Source organism: Schistocerca nitens, chromosome 9 (genome assembly GCF_023898315.1).
Source record: "Schistocerca nitens isolate TAMUIC-IGC-003100 chromosome 9, iqSchNite1.1, whole genome shotgun sequence".
NCBI lineage: Eukaryota > Metazoa > Arthropoda > Insecta > Orthoptera > Acrididae > Schistocerca > Schistocerca nitens.
In genome coordinates, this window is record NC_064622.1 from 475,312,297 (window position 1) to 475,325,474 (window position 13,178).

The 13,178-nt window shown below is 43.8% G+C and overlaps 1 protein-coding gene across 1 annotated transcript in view; it reads left to right on the forward strand.

The window, feature by feature from the left end:
- LOC126204362 (diacylglycerol lipase-alpha-like) overlaps nucleotides 1-13,178 on the forward strand; it is a 392,827-nt gene that overhangs the window by 208,846 nt on the left and 170,803 nt on the right. The window contains exon 9 of the mRNA XM_049938737.1: nucleotides 11,129-11,352. Coding sequence (XP_049794694.1) covers nucleotides 11,129-11,352 — 224 coding nt within the window. The remainder of the gene's footprint in view (nucleotides 1-11,128; nucleotides 11,353-13,178) is intronic.

Genomic DNA, 13,178 nt, shown 5'->3' on the forward strand with positions numbered 1-13,178 from the left:
TAGAGTAATTGGCACACGGCACTCGCTTCTGGAGGACGACAGTTCAAACGCGCGTCCGGATATCCAAATTTAGGTTCTCCGTGATTTCCCTAAATCACTTAAGGCAAATGCCGGGATGATTCCTTTGGGAGGGAACGATACATTTCCTTCACTGTTCTCCCTCAGCCACTAATGACCTCGTTGTCGACGGTACGTTAAACACTAATCTCCTCCTCCTGAAACAGAGTATAAATCTACAAAAATGGACAGTTTCCTCCAATAATCGTTTGTTAGCATTCTTCTGTCAGCATTTCAGTTTATTTGAACAGTGAAGTTAGACGTTTCTCTTTGAGGTCTGCAAAATGACTTTCTTGATAGGAGAAAGAATTGAAATTGTGGAAGCATATGTGACAACAGGTTCGATTAAGGAAACTAGGGAAAATTTCAGGTTCAAGTGTCTGGATAGAGGACTACCAGCAAAGACGGCAACACACAGAGTCTGTAAAAAGAATTCGTGCACCTACGGATCTGTGTAGAATGTAAAAAGACAAAGAATATCTTCAGTTCGCATTACAGAAGTTTCTGCCCAAACTCGCCGAAGAATTATTCAGCGCCCAAAGAACTCTACACGTAAACTGGGCCAATAGCTGCATGTAAAGGGTAAAGCAAACATAAACATCGCCAAAGCCTTGCAGACAAACAAAAATTACACGAAGCGAAATGTAGTGTGAGGAGGGCTATGGAAGAGGCGTTCAATGAATTCGAAAGTAAAGTTCTATGTACTGACTTGGCAGAAAATCCACAGAAATTTTGGTCTTATGTCAAAGCGGTAGGTGGATAAAAACAAAATGTCCACAAAAAAAAAGCGGTAAGTGGATCAAAACAAAATGTCCACAAAATGTCCACAAAATGGTACTGAGACGGAGGATGACAGACAAAAGGCCGAAATACTAAATGTCTTTTTCCAAAGCTGTTTCACTGAGGAAGACTGCACTGTAGTTCCTTCTCTAGATCGTCGCACAGATCGCAAAATGGAAGATATCGAAATAGATGACAGAGGGATAGAAAAACAATTAAAATCGCTCAAAAGAGGAAAGGCCACTGGACCTGATGGGATACCAGTTCGATTTTACACAGAGTACCCGAAGGAACTTGTCCCCCTTCTTGCAGCGGTGTACCGTAGGTCTCTAGAAGAGCGTAGCGTTCCAAAAGATTGGAAAAGGGCACAGGTCATCCCCGTTTTCAAGAAGGGACGTCGAACAGATGTGCACAACTATAGACCTATATCTCTAAGGGCGATCAGTTGTAGAATTTTGGAACACGTATTATGTTCGAGTATAATGACTTTTCTGGAGACTAGAAATCTACTCTGTAGGAATCAGCTTGAGTTTCGAAAAAGACGATGGTGTGAAACCCAGCTCATGCTATTTGTCCACGAGACTCAGAGGGCCATAGACACGGGTTCACAGGTAGATGCCGTGTTTCTTGACATCCGCAAGGCGTTTGATACCGTTCCCCACAGTCGTTTAATGAACAATGTGGACTATCAGACCAATCGTGTGATTGAAGAGTTCCTAGATAACAGAACGCAGCATGTCATTCTCAATGGAGAGAAGCGTCCGCAGCTCGTGGTCATGCGGTAGCGTTCTCGCTTCCCGCGCCCGGGTTCCCGGGTTCGATTCCCGGCGGGGTCAGGATTTTCTCTGCCTCGTGATGACTGGGTGTTGTGTGATGTCCTTCGGTTAGTTAGGTTTAAGTAGTTCTAAGTTCTAGGGGACTGATAACCATAGATGTTAAGTCCCATAGTGCTCAGAGCCATTTGACCTTTTTTTTTTTTTTTTTTTTTTGGAGAGAAGTCTTCCGAAGTAAGGGTGATTTCAGGTGTGCCGCAGGGGAGTGTCGTAGGACCGTTACTATTCACAATACATATAAATGACTTTGAGGCTTTTTGCGGATGATGCTGTAGTCTATCGAGAGGTTGTAACAACGGAAAATTGTACTGAAATGCAGGAGGATCTGCAACGAATTGACGCATGGTGCAGGGAATGGCAATTGAATCTCAATGTATACAAGTGTAGTGTGCTGCGAATACATAGAAAGAAAGATCTTTTATCATTTAGCTACAATATAGCAGGTCAGCAACTGGAAACAGTTAATTCCATAAATTATCTGGGAGTAGGTTCAAATGGCTCTGAGCACTATGGGACTTAACTTCTGATATCATCAGTCCCCTAGAACGTAGAACTACTTAAACCTAACTAACCTAAGGACGTCACACACATTCTTGCTCGAGGCAGGAATCGAACCTGCGACCGCAGCGGTCGCGCGGTTCCTGACTGTAGCGCCTAGAACCGCTCAGCCACTCCGGCCGGCCTGGGAGTAGGCATTAGGAGTGATTTAAAATGGAATGACCAAATAAAATTAATCGTCGGTAAAGCAGATGCCAGACTGAGATTCATTGGAAGAATCCTAAGGAAATGCAATCCAAAAACAAAGGAAGTAGGTTACAGTACACTTGTTCGCCCACTGCTTGAATACTGCTCACCAGTGTGGGATCCGTACCAGATAGGGTTGATAGAAGAGATAGAGATGATCCAACGGAGAGTAGCGCGCTTTGTTAAAGGATCATTTAGTAATCGCGAAAGCGTTACGGGGATGATAGATAAACTCCAGTGGAAGACTCTGCAAGAGAGACGCTCAGTAGCTCGGTACGGGCGTTTGTTGAAATGTCGAGAACATACCTTCACCGAGGAGTCAAGCAGTATATTGCTCCCTGCTACGTATGTCTCGCGAAGAGGAATAAATCAGACAGATTAGAGCCCACACAGAGGCATACCGACAATCTTTCTTTCCACGAACAATACGAGACTGGAATAGAAGGGAGAACCGATAGAGGTACTCGAAGTACCCTCCACCACACACCGTCAGGTGGCTTGCGGAGTATGAATGTAAATGTAGATGTAGATGTAATTAGAAGTTGCCAGTAGATAATGAAAAATCTTATTTTGAAGCCATATCGTGTGACGATTGTGCACCAACTACGGGTGCTGACAGAGAGAAACGTGTAGCTTACTGCAGGCTAATTTTGAAAAACATCGACGATTGTTTGTTAAACGCTTTCCATTACCTCATGAGTGATGAAGCGTGGTTTCATCTTTCCGGTCACGTGAATTGCCAGAATACGAGGTACTGGGCAACGGAGAACCCTGACGTTGTGTGTCAGGAGCCACTCCATGATGAAAAGATCGACGTTTGGTGCGGTGACAGATTAACCATACATCATTGGATAGATGTTTACATGAACGAAAGGACAGACACCGTGCAGAATCTGCAGCTCCGGAACACTGCATGTAAGTTAAAGGGGGATCACTGCAGTCAGCTGCAACGGGGCATTACACGGAATCGGAGGCGACGGACGAAAATGTGTGCCAGACCAGGATTCGAACCCGGTGCCTCCTGCTTACCAGGCAGGTGCGGTAACCGCTGCGCCATCCGCGACTCAGTGTTATCGCAACTGCACGGACTATCTCTGTACTCCTGACGGCCGGTTCACACTCCCACCGCACGCCTCCGGTCCGCAGTCTTTGTCCAACAATATTTCTTGACACTACCCTCAAGACGGTTCCGTATATCGAAATTTTTGATACAATTTGTGTTCAAATCACTGAATATGAGAGCAATACTCTTTGTTGCAGCAAGATGGGGCAACATGCCACGGGTCTAAGGTATCTCTGGAACGAATCCACGATATCTTCAGCGAGGAAAGAACTAACAGCAAGTGTTCAAGGACACCACGTCCGTCCAATCTAACGACATGTGATTTTTTTCCTACGGGAACACTTGAAGAGCAAAGTCTATGAAACAAACGCACATACAATACAGCTACTGATGATGATGATGATGGCGTGTGACTAGGGCCTCCCGTCGGGTAGACCGCTCGCCTGGTGCAAGTCTTTCGATTTGAAGCCACTTCGGCGACTTGCGCGTCGATGGGGATGAAATGATGATGATTAAGACAACACAACACCCAGTCCCTGAGCGTAGAAAATCTCTTCGAGACTGAAGCGCCTAGAACCGCTCGGCCACACCAGCCGGCAGATACGAGTCTCGTAACAATACTTTTACTGAGAAATTACTATGAATAATAATTATTATTATTAATAGTACTTCACACTCAACTGATCACTGTCGTTCTTGACTAATCTTCACACTTAGACTTGCTACAACTAGGACCTTTTACTTATTCATTCTTCAGTCGTAATATTTCTGCTTTTGAATGTAAACTAGCTTCCTATTAGGCGAATAATCCGTATTTATAACGCTACGTATTGACGGTTCTCTGTGCATGAAAACAGTAGAACATTCGCGACTTTTCTCGAACAAATGACAGACAGAATGACGCATCGAGATCACTAGAATGGCCGCGACTTTTCTCGTAGGTGTTAGCTATCTGTGTGCCAGACAGAAACGTATAAAATACGATGACGCGGTCGCGCGTGCTACATAATGGAAGTACACTACTCGATAACTCGATTCAGTCGAGTCGACTGACGAAAGAAACGAACGAATAGCGTGCGCCGGCCGCGGTGGCCGTGCGGTTCTAGGCACTTCAGTCCGGAACCGCGTGACTGCTACGGTCGCAGTTTCGAATCCTGCCTCGGGCATGGGTGTGTGTGATGTTCTTAGGTTAGTTAGGTTTAAGTAGTTCTAGGGGACTAATGACTCAGATGTTGAGTCCCATAGAGCTCTGAGCCATTTGAACCATTTGAATAGCGTGCGGGCTGACTGGCGGGGGCGGCGCGGGTGGCAATGCGGGCGGCCCAGCATAGGAGGGGGGGGGAAGGGGTAGGGGGGTGTGGCGCGGGACGCCACAGGGTGTATCTGAATATGCTTAGACTTGTACTGTTGTTGCAAGGAGTAATTTTGAGCTCTATAATTGCATTTTTCACAATTGAAAGAAAACAGCCGTCGGTCACTATTTTCAACGAATTAACCGGGTTTCAACACTGCTAGGAGTCTCTTCCTCAGAATCTAAATCAAAGAATGATCTATAAAATGGTCACAGAATTATGACTAACCATGCCCGGGTTCCCGGGTTCGATTCCCGGCGGAGTCAGGGATTTCCTCTGCCTCGTGATGACTGGGTGTTGTGTGCTGTCCTTAGTTTAGATAGGTTTAAGTAGTTGTAAGTTCTAGGGGACTGATGAGCATAGATGTTAAGTCCCATAGTGCTCAGAGCCATTTGAATTATGACTAAAAACATCTGATACAGAGTATAAGTACAGAATCATCGTGTAAGACTGGCAGTACTTATATGTCATTTATAAAATAATAAATATGCCAAAAGGGCATTAGTCACAAAGATATTTAAGATAAAAAATTGTGATGTCGAGCCACTAAGGGCTGCTCGTTACTTACGCGGTTACAGGTTGCAGACGGACTGAGGTGCCCGCGTTAACAAATGGGGGCCAGGTGAACATGGCACTGCAACGAGCGCGCCATCTGGTAGCCGTAGATACAATTAGGCTACTTCACATTGAAATATAGACAGAAAGGATCATAAATGAACAGCATTTGTTACCTAATGGAAAGCAATGTTTGTTTGATAGTAGCATACAACATAACATTTTGTCTACATCGAGGCTTACAACAGTAACGTAAAACGTGAAAGCATCTTTATGAAAATGTAGATAGGACTGAATGACAGCCGGCCGGTGTGGCCGAGCGGTTCTAGGCGCTTCAGTCTGGAGCCATGCGACCGCTACGGTCGCAGGTTCGAATCCTGCCTCGGGCATGGATGTGTGTGATGTCCTTAGGTTAGGTAGGTTTAAGTAGTTCTAAGTTCTAGGGGACTGATGACCTCAAAAGATAAGTCCCATAGGACTACCTTAAAAGGAAAAGAACATTTCGGTGACCTGCGCAAGGAGACCCGAAGTCAGATATCGAGTAACGGCTTTATACCTTCGAAAAAAATTTTGTTAGGTAACTGTAGCTGTTCGTTAAGCATGAGGCTATCCTTTCGAGCTAGATATTTGAAAATCTCTAATTCTTCTATATTGTCTATGACCTTTCTTTTCGGTGTGCAAAATGTTGCTATCGCAGATGGCTTTAGGTGAATGACCTGTAATTAATTCGGCAAACGACGAATTTTGGGGGCTAATGCCGTTTTTTCTTAGCAAGTGTTCTTTATGTCTGGTAGTGAAGGCACGTCCAGTTTGTCCTATATAGTAAGAGGAGCAAGTATCGCAGACAATTTTGTAGACACCAGAATTATCTAAAGGGGAACGAATAAAATGTAAATTATGAATGAAGTATTTTTTTTTCAAATTGTTATTAGTAGAAAAAGCAACGCTACAATCGTATTTCTTTCGAAGAATGCGTTGGATCTGCTATCTTTGTGACTAATGCCCTTTTGGCATATTTATTATTTTATAAATGACATATAAGTACTGCCAGTCTTGCACAATGATTCTTTACTTATACAGCCGGCCGGGATGGCCGAGCCGTTCTAGGCGCTACAGTCTGGAACCGCGCGACTGCAGGTTCGAATCCTGCCTCGGGCATGGATGTGTGTGCTGTCTTTAGGTTAGTTAGGTTTAAGTAGTTCTAAGTTTTGGGGGACTGATGACCTCAGAAGTTAAATCCCATAGTTCTCGGAGCCATTTGAACCATTTTTTTGTACTTATACTCTGTATCATATGTTTTTAGTCATAATTCTGTGACCATGTTATAGACCATTTTTTGATTTAAATTCTGAGGAAGACACTCCTAGCAGTGCTGAAACCTGGTTAATTCGTTAAAAATAGTGACCGAGGGCTGTTTTCTTTCAATTGTAACCATTCACGGTCTCTGAACGTGCAGCCATGTACAACATTTTGTAATGTATTTTTCATTTTAAAAAATGGTAAGTCCGTTTCAGTTATTCGTTTCTGCAATTTCACTGCATTTCCTTTATGCTTACAGGGGCTACTTTTATCTGCGGCAGCGTATACTTGACGACATTGTAATATCCCCTTTTGTACCACGTCAAACATCTTTGTCAAGGAGAATTTCGTAATGTAACACTTACTTTCAAATTCGCAGCACAGCATCGCATTTCATTTCAGTTCAGTTCCTAGACGACTCTGAGGTGGACGATTGAAACCTTCCCGTCTCCTCTATATCTCTTTTGTTAGTGATAACCTTCCCTTTTACAATAACCTATGTAACCTTCCCTTAGGATTTCTATCTCTTGCTTAATAATAACAAATGAAATCTTCCCTTTGAAATTTATTCTCTTTCTCAATCTTCGCATACAAATTTAATTGCTGCTTATTAAAAGTGATTTTCAGATTATTTCGACGAAACATAGAATGTGTCGTCGTCGTGGCCCTCAGTCGTTACCTGCAATAACCCAAAACTGTCCCTTACCTTTTTTACTGTTACTGGATCGCCATCTGACTGCTACATCGAACTGCGACATGAATATACTTACTCTGGTTTACTATACTCTATTAACTGCTGGTGGGCTGTCATAATAAGTGGCTGTATTGATTACCAAAACTGATGCTACTCTTTATTAACAAAGCTGACATTATTCTTTAATTAATTTGACTGAAGTTACGTAATTCATAGTTACGCTTTTTCTTGACAACAATAAAATTTTTGCAAAGTTTTATGTTGATGGTTTTTGGGATGGGTTATAATCAGTAATGCAACATTGCTGGCAAAAATTAATTATATTCTGAAAACGGTTCAAATATTTACTGTTGGTAATGAAATGATTTTACAAACCTTCAAATAGGACTTACTTTTTACAATAATCTTACAACTAGCATTGCGCGCCGGGCGGTGTGGCCGTGCGGTTCTAGTCGCTTCAGTCTGAAACCGCGTGACCGCTATGGTCGCAGGTTCGAATCCTGCCTCGGGCATGGATGTGTGTGATGTCCTTAGGTTAGATAGGTTTAAGTAGTTCTAAGTTCTAGGGGACTTCTGACCACAGATGGTTCAAATGGTTCAAATGGCTCTGAGCACTATGGGACTTAACATCTGTGGTCATCAATCAAATGGCTCTGAGCACTATGGGACTCAACTGCTGAGGTCATTAGTCCCCTAGAACTTAGAACTAGTTAAACCTAACTAACCTAAGGACATCACAAACATCCATGCCCGAGGCAGGATTCGAACCTGCGACCGTAGCGGTCGCGCGGTTCCGGACTGAGCGCCTAGACCCATAGTGCTCAGAGCCATTTGAACCATTTAGCATTGCGCAAACATACCTTCAGTAGTCTTGAGTTTCGCAAAGAAAATAATTCAATAATATTAGTTCCTCTTATGATAATAGTTAGCTGATGTCTTTGTACATCCGTTTACAATCTCTTGTAAATCATAGCTGGTGGCTAGCAGGCACACTGCTCCTCTCAACCTCTCGCTTCAGACCTGCTACCGACTCGCTTCACTTCTCGCTTACCACTGACTAGACTTGGCCACTGTTTCTATGTTTCGATACAGTGTATCGATACGTGGAACTGTTTCAGTGTTTCGGAACGGCTTTGGTTCACTGTTTCGAAACAGAGGTGTTTCATTCCGCCCCTGTCTCGGTTAACCGGACCAGATTCGATCTCGAGCCAGACACAGAAACTGTATCGTTGTTTCAAAATAAGGCTGTTTCAGTCCACCTGTGCTTAGAACGGACTAATTGTATCGAAACAGTGATGTTTCATTCCGCTCTGTGTCGGACAAGATTCGGGCTCGGCACAGGTACTGAAACACAACATACCACTTCATGAAACAGTTTCAAGAGTGTCGAAATCTTTTTGACAAGCAATAGCATGAAGCTTAAGATATCCTAAAATAAAGCTTCGTTTCTAGCTGACTGTCCTATTCCAAAATGGCGTAACATCTGCTTTATAAACACTAACCAAACAATAAAACAACGCATATTATTCACATTCAAAATAATAAATATGTGAAAATCATTGTTAAATTACACTTTTTTTACAACACACGCTTTTCTGTTCATGTACAGTACTCATATTAAGAAACGCAAGTAAGCCTACAACAAAATGGCTCTGAGCACTATGGGACTCAACTGCTGAGGTCATTAGTCCCCTAGAACTTAGAACTAGTTAAACCGAACTAACCTAAGGACATCACAAACATCCATGCCCGAGGCAGGATTCGAACCTGCGACCGTAGCGGTCTTGCGGTTCCAGACTGCAGCGCCTTTAACCGCACGGCCACTTCGGCCGGCAAGCCTACAACATTTTGAATAAAAAAGGCGTAGAGTGACAGTTATTAGACAGATACATAAATCTGATGTACGTATAATTGCAAGCAATCTGTTTGACATATCACTGATAGTGTAATGGTGAACGGTAAGGACTGGGAAGCATGGTGAATTTATAGTAACGGTTCGAAACACCTTGAAAGAAAAACTTTTTTTCTGTTATATTTTGTTATTTATTCGAATTATTTGGCGTTATTTGTGAGTCTATAATCACTGTGCCTATTATTCACAATGATTCCCTCTGTGTGCATGGAAATTAGCAGGATGGGTATATTACCCATACTAACGGAATGTGGGAATCCCAGTAGCATATCCGTTGTTTCTGCAGTTTGCTCCCACCTCCAGTTCCGTTCGTGGTGGTTCTTCTGTCTTCAGCTATGGCTGTCCTCAGCCAATTGAAAAGTATGAAAGTCACACGACACGAAAGCAGCGCATTTGCTGCAGGAAATACGAAACTGCCAAGACGCCTAAGTGATAGCTTCATACTTTCTGCGATATGATTAGCGCTCTCGCACCTCATTTGTGTTTATATGGACATACTTGTACAGTAGACATTCAAGATGATAAAATGTGTAGGTTTATTAGATTACAAAACATAAACTGTTTCACTGTTTCGAAACATCGTATCGAAACATTTCATTGTACTGTTTCATTTGTTTCGAAACAGTTACGTGTTTCAGTTTGCCCATCTCTACTACTGACTTCCTACGAACGCTAAAGTGCGGTCTCTCCTGCCAACAATGCTTTCTGGTGCAGACAATCTCTGCTACCATTACAAAATGTATCAATGCGCGGTCTTTCCCTCTCTTTTCTTAAAATGTATCCATACGCGGTCTCTCCCGCCCTTTTTAAAATTATATCAATTTGCGGTCTCTCTTGTCAACAATACTTTGGTGCAGACCTTCCCTGCTACCACAATTATTTCCAACATGACAAATATTAATTATTACTATTTAATCCTATTAATCAACTGGAAGTGAGGTGTAGCAAAGCTAATGCAGTGAGTGCTCAGTTACGATCTACTCTCTTCTGCAAGAAGGAAGTCAGTACCAAGACTAAGTTATCTGTGCACCGTTCAATCTTTCGACCAACTTTGTTGTATGGGAGCGAAAGCTGGGTGGATTCAGGTTACCTTATCAACAAGGTTGAGGTTACGGATATGAAAGTAGCTAGGATGATTTCAGGTACTAGTAGATGGGAACAATGGCAGGAGGGTGTCCACAATGAGGAAATCAAAGGAAAAACTGGGAATGAACTCTATAGATGTAGCAGTCAGGGCGAACAGGCTTAGATGGTGGGGTCATGTTACACGCATGGGAGAAGCAAGGTTACCCAAGAGACTCATGGGTTCAGCAGTAGAGGGTAGGAGGAGTCGGGGCAGACCAAGGAGAAGGTACCTGGATTCGGTTAAGAATGATTTTGAAGTAATAGTAAATAGCATCAGAAGAGGCACCAATGTTAGCACTGAATAGGGGATCATGGAGGAATTTTATAAGGTTCAAATGGCTCTGAGCACTATGGGACTTAACATCTATAGTCATCAGTCCCCTAGAACTTAGAACTACTTAAACCTAACTGACCTAAGGACATCACACAACACCCAGCCATCACGAGGCAGAGAAAATCCCTGACCCCGCCGGGAATCGAACCCGGGAACCCGGGCGTGGGAAGCGAGAACGCTACCGCACGACCACGAGCTGCGGACAATTTTATAAGGGGGGCTATGCTCCAGACTGAACGCTGAAAGGCCCAATCAGTCTTAAATGATGATGATGAATCCTATTAATAAAATATAAACATCTTTCATAAATTGTGGTTTGACAATAGAAATATACACGTCTTACACGGTGTGTTTTGGAGTGTGTATGGCGCGTGGTGCAGGGCATGGTGCAGGCGGCGGAGTACATCCGGCAGAAGCTGCGCGAGGAGTGCATCCTGGAGGCGGCGTTCGGCCACGACCCGGAGCGCGGGTCTGCCGGCTTCGAGCTGGTGCTGGTGGGCCACAGCCTGGGCGCCGGCACCGCCGCCATTCTGGCCATCCTGCTGCGCCAGCACCACCCCACGCTCACCTGCTTCGCCTACTCGCCGCCCGGCGGCACGCTCAGGTAATCCCTCCACTCGCTACTACTGCTCGCAGTCTGGACACTCGTCGCACCTGTAATCAGACCAGACTTGTCGTGTAGACTAAGAAATTTCAGTAACTGTTAAAACTAAATACCAACCGAATTTTCCATTGCTGCTTGGCAGAACCTCCAGCTCTACCTAAGCGTCAAACCTGAAGATGTAAACACTGCAATCGCTCAGATGAATGATGATCTGTCTTCAGCAGTGACATGGCCGTAAAACCCGGGGCTTAAACTAAATGCAAAAAAGATGCAAGTAATCTTAAATGCCCATCAGAAATTTATAACTTCAGATATCCGCGAACGGCTACCTCCTATTGTGCTCAACCGTACTCCAATACCATATCAGAAAAGAGTTAAGAACTTGGGTGTAACTTTGGATGACCATCTCAACTGGGCGGAGAATACAGTCGCAGTGTGCCGCAAGACGTCTGCTTGTCTCTATGCTCTCAAAAAGTTTCGGAACAATTTCCACAGGACTTGAAACGCCAGCTCGTGCAAGCACTCGTTCTACCGAACCTCCACTATTGTGATGTGATTCAACAAGGCATGAGTAATGAAAACAAAAGACGGCTAGAGCTAACCACGAATGCCTGTGTGCGTTACACCTGCAATTCTCGCCGATATGATCATGTTAGTGCTTCATACTCCGAGCTAGGGTGGCTGCGGCCGGACAAATTGCGTGACTACCACACTCTATGTCTACTCCACCGACTCCTCGTCGCGCAAGCACCCCTGTACCTTACTTCAGACATTAAAAACCTGTCATCCCATCATAATCGAAACACGAGGTCACTCTTATTTGGTATCCTAAATGTGCCCACTCACAAAACAAAAACTTTTGCAAGCTCCTTCTCAGTTGCCGCTGTCCGCCTCTGGAACAAACTGCCCCTTACCTTGCGCAAAATTCAATCCCCTGCTGCTTTTAAGAAGAAGTTGACGCATTTCCTACTATCATCCTCATAAAGTTCTCCACGAAATTAATGTACAAGGCCAATTCTCTCATCTGTTAAATGGTTCAAATGGCTCTGAGCACTATGGGACTCAACTTCTGAGGTCATTAGTCCCCTAGAACTTAGAACTAGTTAAACCTAACTAACCTAAGGACATCACACACATCCATGCCCGAGGCAGGATTCGAACCTGCGACCGTAGCGGTCTCGCGGTTCCAGACTGCAGCGCCTAGAACCACACGGCCACTTCGGCCGGCTCATCTGTCAAATAGCAAAGCTAGCGTCTCCTATCTTGTTCCTGAGATGCCTTCCTCTTCATCTATCTCTATTAGCGACGCAATCTTCTTTTCCTTTATATTTCCTTAATTATCTTTCATCATGTGTCTATTCTTCTCCTCCCTTCACCACAGTCTCCCTCATACTCCCTGCTGCTAGCACTCCTATCTAAAATCTGTCTCTTCAATAATGTCTAATTATAACAGAACTTATGATCTACGAATATAAACTCTATATGTATGTATTTTTCCAGGTGTGCCTTTGTAATCGTTTATTTCACTTTTTGTACTAGATGTAGTTTAACATGCCTACTAAAACACATGAATGTAAAATAAGTAGAATGCCTGGTTAGATGTAAGAGAGGGCCTGATCGCCCTAATCTTGCCAGGTTAAATAAATAAATAAATTGTACAAAACTGTTAAGGCTTTCGTGGCCAGTTGTTGACAAACTGCCTATTTGCTTCTGTCTCGGGTTCTTCGGCCTACGTTCGTCTGATGATTTTACTGACGTTTCGCCAGCACGAGTGGCTGGCATTGTCAAAGCTTCACCCTCCATTGCCGGTGGTGACCTGGAGCCGA